We start from the raw sequence: 19,274 nt of genomic DNA, 5'->3' as shown, positions 1-19,274 counted from the left end.
GTATCTCGGTCATTTGCATATTCGACGCGTAAATCAATGGAAGCGCCCCTTGCGGCCAGCGTAAATATGCGCCCAGGCTCCGACGGCCTAGGAGACTTACGTCGGTCGGATGAAGCCACATTTCAGGCGTATCTTGTGTTAAGAGTCAGGCGCATAGATACGACGGCGCATCTGTGCACTTACGCTGCGTATCTCAAGATACGTCAGCGTAAGTGTTTCCTGAATCCGGGCCATAGTGTGGAAACTTAGATTAACCCCTTCAGGGTCAGAACATTTCCTCACATACTGGGCCAGAACATTGGCCCGGATTCACATACATTGGCACATATTTATGCCAGCGTAGCGTATCTAATATACGCTACGCCGACGTAGCACAGAGAGGCAAGCACCGAATTCACAAATCACTTGCCTCCCAAACTGCGCTGGGTTCCCTCGGCGTAAGCTTTGTAGGTGGAAGTGGGCGTGAGCCATGCTAATGAGGCATGACCCCATGCAAATGATGGGCCGAGTGCCATACAAGTACTTAAAACGAACGGCACATGCGCCGTCCCGTGGACATATCCCTGTGCACATGCTCAGAATCACGTCGGAACTACTCCCTACGATACGACGGATCACTGCCTACGACGTGAACGTAACCTACGCCCAGCCCTATTCACGTACTACGTAAACAACGTAAAATACGACGGCTGTGTTCCCTGGTCCATACCTTAGCATGAATTGCGCCTCATATATGGGGAATAACTTTACGTCGGACGTACGACTTATGCAAACCGCGTATATTATGCGCCGGGCGCAAGTACGTTTGTGAATCGACGTATCTCCCTCATTTCCATATTTGAATAGGAAATCAATGGGAGTGCCACTTGCGGCCAGCGTAAATATGCGCCCACGATACGCTGGCGTAGGAAAGTTACGTCGGTCGGATGAAGCCTATTTTCAGGCGTATCTCAGTTTATGGGCACGGCGCATAGATACGACGGCGCATACTTACACTTACACGGCGTATCTCGAGATACGTCAGCGTAAGTGCTTTGTGAATCTGGGCCATTCTCTTCATTTTGAATGGGGGTGAGGTAGTAGGTGTTGGTACCTCCTTATAAAGCAATAAAAAATATATATAAAAAAATTTGAATAAATATGTGGTGCTTAACCAATATAAACCTATAATTAGGTCCACATATGGCTCATTATGGTATGCAAATCAAACCGTATACTAAACCATAAACAAAGTAAACATTGTGAACAAAGTAAACATTGTAAAAGATCCGTGCTAATTTAGAAATAAATAAATTAAGGTGGTCTGTGCCGTGAATATCAACTGATACTATTTTTACAGTCCATGCAAAAAAAGTGCTTCGTGCTTCATATGATATTATGCAGATGACAGTGTTCACTCAGTGCTCCCTCTTCTCATGCTCTGGTGGGTCCCTCACTCACCAGATCCAGGTACCCACAAGGGGTAAGAGGCCTTCACAGTATTAGCCCTGTGTCGCTCTCTGGCAAGTCTCCACTTGTTTGGACCCCTTCAATCTGATGTATAGCTCAAAGGAGAGAGAGTGCCCACATAGTGTAATATAGTTGGTAAAACGTTTATTTTACATAAAAAGTCAGGTACTCACATTTGACAAGTAAAAATCAGGCGTTTCACATTAGATATCTCAAGAGTGTTTGCGTCTGGATGCTATCCCGCTCGACCGGTTTCGGTGACTTCATCTGGCGCGCTCCAGATGACGTCATCAGATGAAACCGGTCGAGCGGGATGGCATCATAGAATCAGGTTACGCATAGATACCCCTAAGATCCGACAGGCGTAAGTGACTTACACCGTCGGAACTTAGGCTGCAATCTCACGCTGGCCGCTAGGTGGCGCTTCCGTTTGTATAAGCGAGGAATATGCAAATGAGGAGTTACGCCGATTCAGAAACGAACGACCGCCCGGCGCTTTTTTTTTTCGTTGTTTGCGTTCGGCTTTTTACCGGCGTATAGTTACCCCTGCTATATGAGGGGTATGTGCGGCGTATACTATGTTAAGTATGGCCGTCGTTCCCGCGCCGAGTATGGAATTTTTTACGTCGTTTGCGTAAGTCGTTCGCAAATACGACTGGACGTAATTTACGTTCACGACGAAAGCATGACGAGTTGCCGACGTCATTTGGAGCATGCGCACTGGGATTCAGTCGCGGCCGGCACGTGCGCAGTTCGTTCGGCGCGGGGACGCGCATCATTTAAATGATACACGCCCCCTACCCGCCGAATTTGAATTCCGCCGGGTGGATTTACGCTACGCCGCCGTAACTTTACAGGCAAGTGCTTTGTGAATAAAGCACTTGCCTGAAAAACTTGCGGCGTAAAGTAAAGTAAATGAGATAGGTTACGCGGATCTGAATCTAGCCCAGTATGATTTTGTCAGCAGGCTGAAACCTGGTGATCGGCTGTGGCCAACTACAGAACACAGTTCTGTGTTTACAAACACACAGAACAGTGATCTGTCTGTTTCTTCTCCCTGACCAGCTGGGAGAAAAAACAGCCAGATCTGTATGTAAAAGCAGCACATATTACATTTGTTAGGCACACAGTTATCCCCTTGAAGCAGAACATTTTATTCAAACACATATAAAAATGTTAAAGTGTCCGTGAATGAGTGGGATGATCGATGGAACCAGGATTGTGTAATACTTTCTGATATCCAGGTGGAATCCTTATCTCACTAAGAGGGAGTGTCCTTACATGAGTATTTGAAGTGGAACAACATAGCTGGCTTTTAATTGTAACAAAGCGTGTTAGATCCCTTTTACCTGGGATCCATTCCTTATGGTAAAGACACATAATTCCTTTCACTTCCTTTAGATGTGGACTTTGTTTTTCCAAGCACTTTATATATTCATTCCATGTGTATTGGTTGCGTACATATTTTCTGTATATCCTCTTGATTGTCCCTTGATGTTAACCCCTTCCCAGCCAGTGTCATAAGTACAGTGAGAGTGTATAATATTATATCTGATCACTGTATTAGTGGTGATGTCAATGTCAGTTAGTTACCTCCCATCCAGGGTCACCATCAAGATCACAGAGTGAGGTGAGCGGTGCTGGGAATTGTGGGGCATTATCCAGTAACAGACAAGGGATGTGTCTGGATGGTGACTGTATCATTGTGTGTGTCAGGTTCCTATAAGGTGTCAGGATGTCACGGTCTATTTCTCCATGGAGGAGTGGGAGTATTTAGAAGGACACAAGGATCTCTACAAGGACGTCATGATGGACAATCAGCCGCCCCTCACATCACCGGGTAAGAGGAGACTTTATTGTAAAGGAGAGAGCAGTACGGAGGCTCCACCTAGATCCCCCATCATCTGATAAACACATAGAAACAATGAATTCAGTCAGTGTGTGTGTTTCCTACAGATGGATCCAGTAATGGGAACCCACCAGAGAGATGTCCCCGTCCTCTGTATTCCCGGGATTCCACACAGGAAGGTCACACCATCCCTCACCATCATCAGGTAGATGAGGAACAATTACTGATAATTATTATTTATACACAAATATGTTTGTTACAATTAATGTTTTATTATATATTTAGGGAGGAAACCTCAGGAATAATATTGTAGTTAAAGAAGAGTATAAAGAGGAAGATGAAGATTATGGAGTGATGGAGGAATTTTCAGAAGGACACAAGTATATGATGGAGCCACCTAATACCAGGAACCCACCAGAGAGATGTCCCCGTCCTCTGTATTCCCGGGATTGCACACAGGAAGGTCACACCATCCCCCACCATCATCAGGTAGATGAGTAATAATCACTGATAATATCATTAGAATCTGTACATTATTTGCATTGTTACAATTTATGTCATTTTATTATTTATTCAGAGTGATTTTAAATGTCATATTAAAGAAGAGATAAAAGAGGAGGATGATGAGGATGGGGTAATGGAGAAGTCAGAGTCATTAAAAGTACATAAACATCTGTACCAGGACACCATGGTGGAGTCATACACTTACAGAAACCCACCAGAGAGATGTCCCCATCCTCTGTATTCCCGGAATTCCACACAGGAAGGTCACACCATCCCCCACCATCATCAGGTAGATGAGGAACAATCACTGATAGTAATAAGTTATACACAGCATGTTTGCTACAATAAATGTTTTATTATGTATTAAGAGTGGAAATCTCAGGGATGATAATGTTGTTAAAGAAGAGTTTAAAAACGGGGATGAGGAGTATGGAGTGATGGAGATGTTTTTAGAAGGACACAAGGATATCATGGAGCCACCTCACTGTTACCAGGTGGTAGAAAGAAGCATCTAGGGCATGGACTTGTGAAGACAATTAGGTGGATTCAGAAAGACTTAGGCCGGCGTATAAGTAGATACGCCGGCCTAAGTCTGAATCTGCGCCGACGCAAATTTAAGCATATTATGATAACCTGATACGCTTAAATTAGGCTAAGATACGAGCGGCGTAAGTGTCTTACACCGTCATATCTTAAAGTGTAATTTTTAGGCTGGCCGCTAGGTGGCGCTTCCATTGCGGTCGGCGTAGAATATGTAAATGACTAGATACGCCGATTCACGAACGTATGCCCGGCCGACGCACTACAGATACGCCGTTTACATAAGGCATTTTCAGGCGTATAGTTATTCCACCAAATAGCTAGACTAGTAATGTTAAGCATGGCCGTCGTTCCCGCGTCGAAATTTGAAAATTTTACGTCGTTTGCGTAAGTCGTCCGTGAATAGGGCTGGACGTAATTTACGTCCACGTCGAAACCAATACGTCCGTGCGGCGTACTTAGCTGCAATGCACACTGGAATATGTACACGGACGGTGCATGCGCCGTTCTTAAAAAACGTCAATCACGTCAGGTCACACTTCATATACATAAAACACGCCCCCCACATCCTCATTTGAATTACGCGCGCTTACGCCGGCCCCATTTACGCTACGCCGCCGTAACTTAGCAGGCAAGTACTTTGTGAATACAGTACTTGCCTTGCTAACTTACGGCGGCGTAGTGTAAATATGATACACTACGCCGCCGCAAAGATGCGGCGGGCTTTCTGAATTTAGCTAAATGTGTGGATTTAGTTTGTGTGATGTCACAATATTAAAGCCTATATTTTACAGATGTTATTTTCTATCACTTTCTTGGTTTAGGGTGAAGTTCTGATAGATATAAAAGTTGAGGGTAAGGCAGAAGAAGAAGAGACGTATGTGAGGGATGATCAGCAGTCTATGGAGGAGGATGGAATAACGGGGACATTTATAGAGGAGGACACTCCTACAGAGATCAGTACAGGTGGGTCATTAACACTAAGTACATTCCTCCACCCATACTGCTCGCTGATTGGTCCAGAGTAGGGCGGGGACTGGGTGATATAAGCCTGTAATCCCCTGGTCACTTTCCTGAGCTGTGTTCCCCGTCCTGTATTCCTGTATTTCTCTCGGATAATCTTCCTTCTCTGTGCTGCAGACACAATTTATGTATCTAGACTGGATTTATGGAGATTCTGGGGTTCAGCTGGCAGCAAAATGTTAATTTTCACAATAGGCATTGCTCGACCTAGGCACCTGGGATATGTGATTTGAGCCTTCTGCCTCATGCCCCAATTTAGCAAGATCTCTGACAGAGAAATTCTCAGAGGTTACTTACTCTGTTGTCTGCTGGCTGTGCTGGGTAGAGGGATATGTCTGTATAGTCTCAGACCCAAGTCACAGAGGGCAGTCTCAGGAGATGGGAGGCAGCTTTGTGCAGGGGTAGGTTTTGCCTGTATGATATTGGGGTGCAGTAAAAAATATCAGGGGGGGCAGGTGATGGGAGGTCAGGAAAGTGGAGGGAGGGAGCAGGACAGTGTACAGGGAGTCAGCAGGGGAGAAGCTGAGTACAGGGGTAAGCAGGGCAGACACAGGTGTCTGTGTTGGCAGGGAAGACAACAGGGATCACTGCTGGAGAAGCAGCGGACACAGAGAAGCAGAGGTTGGGGATTATCGCTGGCAGGACAAAGGACGGGGTTAACCACTGGAGAGGCAAAAGACAGGGATCACCACTAAAGAGAGAGAAGCCAGGGATCACCGCTGGAGAGGCAGAAGACAGGAATAGCCGCTGGAGAGGCAGAGGGCGGGGGTCGCCGCAGCAAAGGACAGAGGGCGGGGGTCGCCGCAGCAAAGGACAGAGGGCGGGGGTCGCCGCAGGAAAGGACAGAGGGCGGGAATCGCCGCAGGAAAGGACAGAGGGCGGGGATCGCCGCAGAAAAGGACAGAGGGCGGGGATCGCCGCAGAAAAGGACAGAGGGTGGGGATCGCCGCAGAAAAGGACAGAGGGCGGGGATCGCCGCGGGAAAGGACAGAGGGCGGGGATCGCCGCGGCAAAGGACAGAGGGCAAGGATTGCCGCGGGAAAGGACAGAGGGCGGGGATTGCCGCGGGAAAGGACAGAGGGCGGGGATTGCCCCGGGAAAGGACAGTGGGCGGGGATTGCCGCAGGAAAGGACAGGGGGCGGGGATTGCCGCAGGAAAGGACAGGGGGCGGGGATCGCCGCAGGAAAGGACAGAGGGCGGGGATCGCTGCAGAAAAGGCAGAGGGCGGGGATCGCCGCTAGAGAGGCAGAGGATGGGGATTGCCTCTGGAGAGGACGGGGAATTGCCTCTGGAGAGGCAGAGGACTGTAATCGTCTCAGGGTAGGCAGAGGACTGTAATCGTCTCAGGGTAGGCAGAGGACTGGAATCGTCTCTGGAGAGGAATCGCCTCTGGAGAGGCAGAGGACTGGAATCGCCTCTGGAGAGGCAGAGGACTGGAATCGCCTCTGGAGAGGCAGAGGACTGGAATCGCCTCTGGAGAGGCAGAGGACTGGAATCGCCTCTGGAGAGGCAGAGGACTGGAATCGCCTCTGGAGAGGCAGAGGACGGGAATCGCCTCTGGAGAGGCAGAGGACTGGAATCGCCTCTGGAGAGGCAGAGGAAAGGGGATCACCTCTGGCACAGGGTGGAGGTGGGTGTTCCGGGGACTTTGGGGGGCACAACTGAGATCTGGGGGCTGCAGCCCACTCCAGCAACCCCCTAGACCCGGCCATTCCATTGTGGGACCTCTGCAACTTGTTCCAGTTATGTATGTAGCATATTATGTGGTCCTGACTCCTGCACTATACATTCTATGTTGTACATTACATAAATAGACTCTACCCTCTTCTTACTACTATATATAAACATAATCTGTATTCTCTTTTGTTACACCCATTTCCTACCAGCTGGACATTTTATATCTGATGATTTGATTGGAGCACAGACTTTTACATGTTGATAATAATGTGATAACATCCTCAAACTTTGGAACGTTAAACAGAAAGTGATAATGAGGGAGGAGTCAATAACCCAATGATGGTGGTCTTCAGGATCTGTCCAGTCTTCATCTTAGTCGCTCTCCCCCCATCTTCACTGTCTGTCAGAGTTACTGAGTGTTGGTATCCTGTGAAACAGGCGTGACCAGAAATGTGTGGACTCGCATAAAGAACACCACACACAAATATGATATGAAACAGGGCTCGACTAATCCCAAGCACCTGGTTGCCATGGCGACTAGACAATGCGGCCTGGTGCCTGGGCTATTGTCGGCCCCAGTGGCTAGCATGTGGAGGAGGGGCAACATTTCTGGATGGCTGGCCGATGTATTCTGATGCAGGGGGTGGCATGCAGGAGCGCTGTGAGGGTGAGTATTACAAAGGAGAGGGGCCAGGACTGTGAAGGGCGGGTTAGGGCACATGGGGGACTGTAAGGTAATATAAGGGGCAGGTCAAGAATGGAGCTGACAGGGGCGGAGCGGATCTCCTAGCAGGGAGTGTCTCCTTTGCGGCTCTCTCCTCCACCTGCTGGGTGCGGGTCTAGAGCGAGCTGTCCGAGGAGACTCCTTGGAACATGAACTGACAGCTCTGAATGGGCTTTGCAGGGGATACCGACACTCGTCCTATAATCCCCCTCATCACTGTCACTTCTATAAAAGACAGTTCTCGTAGTTTCCTCACTCTCTTGACTAAGGTCCATGAATAAAGAAATTATCTGGTAGGAGATCAGAGGACCCATTTACTAGTTACCTTGAGGGTGGAATTGTAAGGTCCTCAGAAACAAAGCTGCCTGATGTGGGCGGAGTCCTGGTTTAGGGGAACCAATCTGCTCATGTCTAGTAATAATCTTTTTATCTCTATTTTAGTAGATGGACGGGAGATGAGGAAAACCTCAGAGGAATGTCTCACTTTGTCTCCAGACTGTAAAGTAGAAGATGAGGACATCACACAGTATAGTCCAGGAGAAAACCCGACTACCTCAAATGTCCATCCGGCACCACACAGTGTAGATGGACCATCGTATTCCTCTTATCCTGAGGAACCTCAGACTGTGAGGGACGGTGCCGGACCATCGTATTCCTCTTATCCTGAGGAACCTCAGACTGTGTGGGACGGTGCCGGACCATCGTATTCCTCTTATCCTGAGGAACCTCAGACTGTGAGGGACGGTGCCGTCCTTCCAACAGAGAAGAGGTTTCCCTGTACTGAGTGCAGAAGGGGATTCAAATTTAAATCCGCTCTTAACGAGCATCAAAGATCTCACACAGGGGAGAAACCACATACATGTCCTGAGTGCGGGAAATGTTTTTCAAAGAAGTGCAATCTTCTCATACATCAGAGATCTCACACGGGTGAGAAGCCGTATTCCTGTCCTGAGTGCGAGAAATGTTTTTCAGATAAGTCACATCTTTGCAGACATAAGAGATCTCACACAGGGGAGAAGCCTCATTCCTGTCCAGAGTGTGGGAAATGTTTCATGCAGAAAACAGAACTTGCCACACATCAGAGATCTCACACGGGTGAGAAGCCGTATTCCTGTCCCGAGTGTGGGAAATGTTTTTTAAAGAAATTTCAACTTTCACTACATCAGAGATGTCACACAGGAGAGAAGCCATATTCCTGTCCTGAGTGTGGGAAATGTTTTGTACAGAAATCAAACCTTGTCGCACATCTAAGATCTCACACAGGGGAGAAACCATTTTCTTGTCCCGAGTGTGGGAAATGTTTTTCAGAGAAGTCCAGTCTTTATTATCATCAGAGATTGCACACAGGAGAGAAGCCGTATTCCTGTCCTAAGTGTGGGAAATGCTTTGTAAAAAAATCAAAGCTTGTCAGACATCAAAAATCTCACACAAGGGAAAAAACATATGTTTGTTCTGAGTGCGGGAATTGTTTTTCACAAAGATCCAATCTTATCATACATCAGAGGTCTCACATGGGCGAGAAGCCATGTTACTGTACTGAGTGCGGGAAATGTTTTGTAAACATATCAGAACTTGCCACACATCAAAGGTCTCACATGGGGGAGAAGCCATATTCTTGTATTAAGTGCGGAAAATGTTTTTCTCAGAAGTCCAATCTTCACAGACATCAGAAATTGCACACAGATGAGAAACCAGTTTCATGTTCCGAGTGACAGATTTGTTTTTTACTGATTGTTGGCCATAGATACGCCGCATAAATTCAAAGCTACGCCGGCATATCTACTTTTGTAGGTAGATTCACCTAACTTTAGGGCGGCCTAGCCTAGCCTTTTTAGGCTACACCGCCGTAAATTAGCTAGGCTAGTAGTGATTCACAATCTACTTACCTGCTAATCTACGGCGGTGTAGCCTAAAACGAGCGGGCGTAAGGGCCCCTAATTCAAATGACTTGGAGGGGGGCGTGTTGTATGGAAATGAGGCTTGACCTCACGTTTTTTGACGTTTTTAGACACTGCGCATGCGCCGGGCGACTACATTTCCCAGTGCGCATTGCGGCTAAGTGGGCCGTACGGGCCTATTGATTTCGACGCGGACGTAAACGACGTAATTCCCGATTCGCGGACGACTTACGCAAACAACGTAAAAAATTCGAACCTCGCGGCGGGAACGGCGGCCATACTTTAACATTGTTATTCCACCTCATAGGTGGAATAACTAGGCCGCCTAAGGCCTTACGGAAACAACGTTAATCGATGGCGTAGGCCTGGCGTACGTTCGTGAATCGGCGTATTCCCTCATTTACATAATCTACGCCGGCCGCAATGGAAGCGCCATCTAGCGGCCAACAGAAACATTGCAAGCTAAGATAGAACGGCGCAAGCCAGCCTATCTTAGCTTTGTTTAAGTGTATCGCTGTTAGAGAATACACTTAAACAAACGCCGGCGTAGATTCAGAGTTAGGTCGGCTTATCTACTGATAAGCCGGCCTAACTCTTTGTGAATCTACCTATCTGTATTCAGAAAGCTAGATACGCCGACATTAGCCTAAGATCCGACTGGCGTAATTCTATTACGCCGTCGTATCTTAGGGTGCATTCTCACGCTGCCCGCTAGGTGGCGCTTCCGTTGTTTTCGGCGTAGAATATGCAAATTATCTAGTTACGTCGATTCACAAACGTACGTGCGCCCGGCGTTCGTTTTTTACGTCGTTTGCGTAAGGCTTTTTCGGCGTAACGTTGTGCCTGCTTCTATGAGGCGCACTTAATGTTAAGTATGGACGTCGTTCCCGCTCGATTTTTACATTTTTTACGTCGTTTGCGTAAGTTGTTCGCGAATAGGGCTGGACGTAATTTAAGTTCAAGTCGAAACCAATGACGTCCTTGCGATGTCATTTGGAGCAATGCACACTGGGATATGTACACGGACGGCGCATGCGGCGTTCGTACAAAACGTCAATCACGTTAGGTCAACACACATTAACATAATACACGCCCCCCCCCCTTACACATTTGAATTACGCGCGCTTACGCCGGCCCCATTTACGCTACGCTGCCGCAACTTACGGAGCAAGTGCTTTGTGAATACTGCACTTGCTCCTGTAAGTTGCGGCGGCGTAGCGTAAATACGATACGCTGCGCCGCCGTTAGATTGCGCGCCCCTACCTGAATCTAGCCCATTTTGTTTACGCTTTTAAAAACACTTAGAGGTTCACTTTTTAAACATTTATTGAACAAAATGTGATCAGCATTCGCCCAGCTGTGACAAAGTCTAGCCATATTTTTCTTTATATAATGACTTCCATTGATCATTGGTTCCATCTAGTGGCCATAATTTGGTATTGCAATATTTTGCCTTTGAAGGCATTTCAGGAAAAATACTGCATTATAACCACTAGATGGAGCTGATGATCATAGGAAATGACTGTTAATTGAAATACAGCCAGAATTTGTCGTAGGTATCCCTGGATGACAGCTGAGTAAGATGGTCAGACATATGTAACTAGATGACGGGATGACTGTGGCCATTGGCTCTCTACTAGGGATGAGCCAAACTGTCTAAGAGTGTGCTATGTATTTTGAGGGACATTTGGAGGACTGTGTGTGCTGGCAATGAATGTCATTTGCTGGAAATTTAAGCGGTATCATTTTTATTTTTTGTAAATATCTCTGAAAATGACAATTTTGAAATAAAACGTGTTGCGTTTTGCATAAACAATTAACATAAACTCTACAATTAGTTTTCATGAACAGGTTTGTGATTTAGATGCGGTTGCAGATTTGCCACAAATTCTCACCACATCTAGTGTGAACCGGGCCTAAAGCTGGATAAACTCTATACAAACTTTCTTGAGATTTTTTAGTTTAGATTTACCAAAACCATATAATATGAGGTCAAACCTAAACACTTTCAATTTGTATGCAATCAGGTAGGCCCTTGCCTAGTTTAATGTAAATCTAAAGGAAATCTAACAACAAAAGTTGTATAGTGTGTATCCAGCTTTAGTCTGTGTGATAGTTATAATGGGCCAGATTCACGTAGCTGAGCGGCGGTGTAACGTATCGTAGATACGTTACACCGCCGCAATTTTTCATCGCAAGTGCCTGATTCACCAAGCACTTGCGATGAAAACCTACGCCGGCGGCCTCCGGCTCCCTACGCCGGCGGCCTCTGGCTCCCGCGCCGGACCTACCGCGCATGCTCCGTTTCCGAACTCCCGCTGTGCTTTGCGCGCCGTGACGTCATTTTTTCGAACGGCGACGCGTGTAGCGTAATTCCGTATTCCCGGACGGCTTACGCAAACGACGTTATTTTTTAAATTTCGACGCGGGAACGACGGCCATACTTTATACAGCAATACGATTGCTGTGTAAAGTTAAGGCACTAAAAAAACTTTGCGACGGGAAACTAGACTAGCGGCGACGTAGCGAACGCGAAAAACCGTCGGGAATCGCCGTAACTCCTAATTTGCATACCCGACGCTGGTTTACGACGCAAACTCCCCCCAGCGGCGGCCGCAGTATTGCATCTTAAAGCGGTGGTTCACCCTCAGTGACATGATTTTACCATCGAGACAGGCATTGTAGCGCGAGCTACAGTATGCCTGTCCCGATTTTTTTAACCCCGGACTCACAGTGTAATCGTACATTATAGATTTCGGCTCCCGCGGGGAATGGGCATGCCTATGGAGAGGGAGGATGATTGACGGCCGGCCCTGGCACGTCACTCTCCCCGAAGACAGCCGGAGTAGGTCTCGGCTCTTCACGGCGCCTGCGCACAGGCTATGCGCAGGCGCCGTGAAGAGCCAAGCCTATTTCGGCTATTTCCGGAGAAGCGTGACGCGCCAGAGCCGGCCGTCAATCATCCTCCGTCTCCATAGGCACGCCCATTCCCCGAGGGGAGTCGGTATCTTCGATGTACGAGTAAACGGTGAGTACGGGGGAAAAAAAATCGGGACAGGCATACTGTAGCTCGCGCTACAATGCCTGATTTTATGGTAGAACAAAACTTTTTTTTTTTTTTGGGTTTATAGGGTAAACCCCCGCTTTAAGATCCGACAGTGTAAAACAATTACACCTGTCGGATCTTATGGCTATCTATGCGTAACTGATTCTATGAATCAGTCGCATAGATAGAACAACAGATACAACGGCGTATCAGGAGATACGCCGTCGTATCTGCTCTGTGAATCTGGCCCAAAGTCTAATGGGAAGATCCACAGTCAGCGGCACATTATTCCGCCGGGCGTAGCGTATCTAAGATACACTACGCTGCCGTAACTTTTTTTTTTTCTCGAATCCTCAAAGAATCCGCGCCGTAAGTTACGGAGGCGTAGTGTATCTTTGGCGGCGTAAGGGCACGCAATTCAAATCGTTGTGATGGGGGCGTGTTTTATGTAAATACGTTGTGACCCGACGTAAATGACGTTTTTTTTAAACTGCGCATGCGCTGTCCGTGGGGGTATCCCAGTGCGCATGCTCGAAATTAAACCGGAACAAGCAAATGCTTACGACGGTGACGTCATTCTATGGAAATCCCTATTCGCGAACGACGTAAAAAATGCAAATTTCGACGCGGGAACGACGGCCATAGTTAACATTGAGTATGCCACATATAGCAGCTTTAACTATACGCCGGAAAAAGCCGAACGCAAACGACGTAAAAAAATGCGCCGGCCGGACGTACGTTCGTGGATCGCCGTAACTAGCTAATTTACATACTCAACGCGGAATTCGACGGAAACGCCACCTAGCGGCCGGCGGAAAAATGCTCCTAAGATCCGATGGCGTACTAAGACGTACGCCTGTCGGATCTATCCCAGATGCAGTCGTATCTTGTTTTGTAGATACAAAACAAAGATACGACGTGGGAACTTTAAAATTACGCGGCGTATCAATAGATACGCCGGCGTAATTCTTTTGTGGATCTGCCCCTATGGTGCTAATTAGAGCTGCGCAATTAATCGCGAAGAGAATTGCGATCTCGATTCACCCCGCCCGCGATCTCCCCGCGGGATGACCCGCGATTCTTATTAGTCACCGCCGGTTCCATGTAACCAGCGTGGAACGCAAATGGCGGATAAAGGAACTGACGTCAGCAACCGGAACTGACGTCAGTTATCAGATGCAGCGTGATGCCTGGGCGTGGGCGGTATCACCACGCTTCTCGGCCGGCGGGAAAATGTTACGAAACGGCGGAGGAGGAGCGGGGCACCGCACACTACATGTACCTTCCCGGGACTCCAGAGACACCACCCTCACCAGACCGGCTAGTCCGTCCATCAATAGTGAGGGCAGAGAGGAGCTGGAGGGGGCACAGAGGGAGGAACGGGAGAGGAGGAGCCGGCTACAGCTCTGTCTTCATTATGAGGTGTATCGCCTATCCCTCCAATGCCAAACAGCCCACCAACATGACCAGGAGGCAGCAGAAGGTAACCAGCCTGTGTGTCTGTATGTATGTATGGTGTGTGTGTGTGCAGCAGGTGTCACCAGCCACTACAGTCTCCAAAACACAGTGGGCCATATCCTCAAAAGGGATACGCTGGCGTAACTGCTGTTACGCCGTCGTATCCCTGTTTCTAACTATGGAACTGATCCACAGAATCAGTTTTCCATAGTTAGGCAGAAGATCCGGCATGTGTAAGGGACTTACACTGCCGGATCTTAGGATGCAGTACCACATCCGCCGCTGGGGGCATTTCGTGTCGAAATGCCGCCTCGGTATGCAAATTAGCACTTACGGAGATCCACAAAGCTTTTCAGCTTCGTTTTTTCTCCGTAAGTTTTAGTTTGCAAACGCAAAATTAGGGCTGCTTTTACAAAGTGTAAACTGTTTACACCATGTAAAAGCAGACCCTTCTGTCCAGCGACGCAATTTTTTTTTTTATTTGAATTTTTTTTTTCGCGCCGTATCTTTTTTTTTTCCCGACGCAACTTTATTGACCCGTCGCAATCCACAAAGCTCGGCGTAACGTAATTTTGCGCTATGCACGTCGGGAAAATTACGTCACGAGCATGCGCAGTACGGTGGAAGCGCGCCTAATTTAAATGGGAATCGCCCCCATGAAAATAGGAACGCCTTGCGCCGGCGGAATTTAAGTTACACAGCCAAAAATTTCTAGGTAAGTGCTTTGTGGATCGGGCACTTAGGTAGAAATTTTAAGGCAGTGTAACTTAAATGGGAAAAATTAAGTTACGCCGGATCTTTGTGGATTACCCCCAGTGAGTTGAGTGAGCTTCCTTGCGTTAAGCAGTGTACATGTACATAAAATATCATGAACACCAGTGACCACAGTGAGTCAGCTACCCCAGCCAGGCCCAGACCTTGCAGTCATTCTATTAAAGGGGGGCATGTGAGCCGAGGAGTGGACTTAAAATACCGGCAACCACTGTCCCTTATTATGAATATTACCACAGTCTGCTACCCAGAGTCTGGGGTAGCTGACTGTGGTAATATTGATAATATGGGTAGCTGACTCAGACTGTGGTAATATTCATAATAATGAACAGTGGTTGCCGGTATTTTAAGTCCACTCCTCGGCTCACATGCCCCCATTTATTAGCCTGTTTGACTGTCAGGCTATAAAAGGGGGGCACGTGAGGAGTGGACTTAAAATACCGGCAACCACTGTCAGTGTCCCTGTTATAATATATTATGAATATTACCACACAGTCTGAGTCAGCTACCCATATTATCAATATTACCACAGTCAGCTACCCCAGACCTTGCAGATGACACTGCAGTCAGGCTATTAAAGGGGGGCATGTGATGTGAGGAGTGTGGACTTAAAATACCAGCAACCACTGTCCCTTATAATATAATAAATATTACCACAGTCAAATAAAATAAAAAATTGAGAATCGTGAGAGAATCGTGATCTTCATTTCAAGCAAAAGAATCGCGATTCTCATTTTTCCCAGAATCGTGCAGCTCTAGTGCTAATCAATGAAAATTGATCACACCTGGGGCCAGATTCACAAATAGTGTTGCTCACGAATATTCGCATTGCGAATATTCGACTCGAATATAGCATATTCGAGAAATCGCGCTATATTTCGAAATTCGCGGTGAATATTCGCAATTCCGAATATTCGATTTTTTACAATTTTTTTTTTGAATCAGATCACATCCTAGATATCTCCATCGACGTCTAAAAGCATTGCTGGTATCATTAGAGACCCTGGGCCGAGTAACTGAAGCGTTCATTGAATTTTCCAGAAAGATCGCAATGCGATTATTCGGCAAACGCAATATCGCGCGATTATTTTCCTCGCCCCGATCTTCCGCATCAGAGCGATTTTTACAGTTTCATTTTTAAAACAGATCACATCCTAGTGATCTCCATAGACGTCTGAAAGCATTGCTGGTATGATTAGAGCCATTGGGCCGAGTAGCTGAAGCGATCATTTTATATTGCCGAATATTCGCAATGCGAATATTCGGCAATAGGAATATTGCGCGATTATTTGCTCCGCCCTTTTGCATCAGAGCCAATCAGAGTTCTCCTTCCACACTCGTCACAGGTTAGCAACCAATAGGAACCTGCCTGCATGGACATTATATAAGCTCACTCCCAGCACCATTTCATTGCAGATTCAGAAGCTGGCTATAGAGTGTGGAGGCTGTTTCTGTGTTCCTGGTTTCCTGTGTCTTTGTTCTTGATTGATTTAGATCATCACCAGCATTGCTATTTAGTGATTCCAGTGGATCTTTTCCAGTATATCAACTGCTTTTTTCAAAGCAATAGACCCAAGAGCTTTTTTCAAAGCTACGTTTTGTGCTGTTTTGTGCTGTTTTTTTCATTTGTGTTACTGTTTGATCCTGCAATCCTCCCTGTTCAGTTATATTTGCAAGAGATTTCAGAACACATATTGATCTGAGCTTTATAAAAGAGCTTTTCTAAAAGCTAAGTTTTGTTCATCTTGTGTTACTGTTAGATCTTGCAGGTTCGCTGTTCAGTGATATTTGATAGGCATCTCAGTTCAAATTTTGTTTAGTTTTCCCTAAAGAGCTTTTATAAAAGCTAAGTTTTGTGTTCAGTTTAGTTAAATTTTGTGTAGTAAGTGTACACACTGTTAGTGTACATTTATTTCATCTAGCTTAGCTTAGTGTGTGTTTAGTGTCTGTGTTTTGTGTTTAAAAAAAAAAAAAAAAAAAAAGTTAGTGTTTGTTTAGTGCTTTTTTTTTTTTTCTTTAATTTTGTAGTCCTTGTCTGGTGTACTACTTTTCTTATAGTTTAGTAGCTGTCTGTGTACGTCTTTGTCTGCGTGCCTGTCTTGTAAAAAAAACACAAAAACACATTTTGTTCACATTTTCCCCCCCAATAAAGTTTAACCCCCCCACACACATATCAGCAATAATGAGCGGCATCCGTGGCCGTGGCAGCAGGGGTAGGGGAGTTACTCCCAGTGCTGGATCGCTGCCAGCACGGGGTACCTCTCGTGCCCCTACTAGTGGTAGAGGATCGGGTGCAAGGGGAGTACGCCTGATCCGGGAGTTCTTCCCATCGGGCAGCCGCCCGATATTGCCATCTCAGGCTCAAGTAGTGGTGGACTACATGGGGCACAGCAGTGCCACTGAGTCGTCGGTCCCGACTCACAGTAGTACCACCATTACACCGTTGCCTGTACTACCCCCCCCCAGCCCCCAAGAGTCCAGCATCTTACTGTTCGACAGCGACAGTGATAGGGATCTCTTGGGGGAGGCCATGCATCAGGCAGACCTCCAGCTCTGTCCTGATGGTCAGGACCTTTTTGAAGGGATGGATGAGGAGGATGGGATACCTGCTGGCAGTATCCCAGAGACATCCCTTCAAACTGGTGCTGCTGTTTTGGTGCAGGAAACAGCAGCACCTAGTCAGACCCAGGCGTGGGTGAGGGGACAGCGGAGCCAGGCTAGAGGCTCCATGTCACGTGGTTCCCTCAGACCAACACATCTCAGCCCTTGGTCTGACATCTCTGGGGGCGAAGAGGGTGACCCATCATGGTTGCCATCTGACGCGTCGGCTCACTACGTCAGTGACGACGGGGAAGGTAGGCACCCTGGTGAAACGGTGCGCCAGGTCACCACCAGGGAGACCATCGTCAGGGTCTCCACTGGTGATGGCAGCAGGAGGTGTCAGGAGGAGGAGCAGCAGCAGCAGCAGCAGCAGCAGGCAGCTCCACCTGTGCGCACCGAATCCCAGCAGGTGCAAGTAAGCGTCACCCCATCTGACAGGAGGGCGGTGCTGAAGTCACCTGTCTGGAATTTCTTTACCCTGGTGGCAGACAACCCTACCGTGGCCATCTGCCGGATTTGTAAAGTGAGGGTGAAGAGAGGGAAGTGTTTGGCTCGGGTGGGTACCACAGCCCTGAACCAGCACCTGAGGATAAACCACTGGGCGTTGTATGAAGAGATGAAGCGTGGTGGTGGTAGCAGCGCCACCACCACACGTGAGCAGGGTACAGCAGCCCCTGCCACATCTTCATCTGTTTCCAGCAGGTCATGCCCCCCCGCTCCCTCTAGTAGAGGTACTGGTACCGGCAGCCAGACCTCTACTTCCACAGCACCCTCCACGTCTGTGTCCCGCACTGCCGTCCGGCGCCAGGCGTCGATTTCAGACGCCTTTGACCGCACCACTCCCTTCCCCCCTGGAGACCGACGTGTGCGTTCCCTCAATGGGCTCCTGGCAAGGGTTATTGCCCAACATCTGCTGCCCTTCAACATAGTTGACAGCAACCCCTTCAGGCAGATGTTGGAGCAGGCCCAACCCCAATGGCGTGTCCCCAGCCGCCATTTCTTTGCCAGGACTGGTGTCCCTGCCCTACACCAGCACATTGTGCAGAATGTAACCCTGTCGCTGGATCACGCTGTCAGCGACAGGGTTCATCTGACAATGGATGGCTGGACCAGCAGGCATGGGCAGGGACGCTACATCAGCTTCACGGCCCATTGGGTTTCCCTCCGAGGCGTCGGTGAGGGATCGTCGGCAACCGATCTTGTGCCGCCCCGGGGTGTCCAGGGGAGAACTGCTGGTCTCCCTCAAGCCACTGTCTCCGCAGCTGCTGAGCCTCCCAGCAAGCGCCCCCGTAGCTACTCAAGTGTGGGGCACGTGCGCTGTCAGGCCGTGCTCCAGCTTGTTAGTTTAGGGGACCGGAGACACACTGCAGAAGAAGTGCTGAAAGCACTTCAAGCTCAGGTCCAGAAGTGGCTGACACCCCGAAGGCTCCAGCCAGGTATGGTTGTCTGCGATAACGGCAGCAACCTACTCGCCGCCCTCCATGCTGGCAGTCTGACGCACGTGCCCTGTCTGGCACATGTCCTCAACCTGGTGGTGCAGAAGTTCCTGCGCACTTATCCAGGGTTGAGTGACATTGTGGCAAAGGCGCGTAGGATTGCCAGCCACTTCAGGCGCTCCCCAACCGCTACCGCGTCCCTGTCCAAATTGCAGCGGAAGTACAATCTGCCCCTTCACAGGCTGATTGTGGACAGTGTGACGCGGTGGAACTCCACCCTCCACATGCTGAAGAGGT

General features: G+C 48.1%; 1 protein-coding gene across 1 annotated transcript; it reads left to right on the top strand.

The window, feature by feature from the left end:
• Positions 1 to 8,819: 8,819 nt before the first annotated feature.
• Positions 8,820 to 9,512, top strand: LOC120935535 (gastrula zinc finger protein XlCGF71.1-like). The gene has a single exon (XM_040347585.1). The coding sequence runs from the start codon at positions 8,820 to 8,822 to the stop codon at positions 9,477 to 9,479; it is 660 nt and encodes a 219-aa protein (XP_040203519.1). The 3' UTR covers positions 9,480 to 9,512.
• Positions 9,513 to 19,274: the final 9,762 nt, after the last annotated feature.

The sequence above is a fragment of the Rana temporaria genome, chromosome 4 (genome assembly GCF_905171775.1).
Source record: "Rana temporaria chromosome 4, aRanTem1.1, whole genome shotgun sequence".
Taxonomy (NCBI): Eukaryota; Metazoa; Chordata; class Amphibia; order Anura; family Ranidae; genus Rana; species Rana temporaria.
Note: the sequence above shows the minus strand (reverse complement) of the source record. Positions and strands in the feature narration are given on the sequence as shown.

What these genes read in the sequence shown, in the direction of transcription:
- LOC120935535 (XM_040347585.1), top strand. Translation starts at nt 8,820, where the DNA reads ATGCAGAAAACAGAACTTGCCACACATCAGAGATCTCACACGGGTGAG.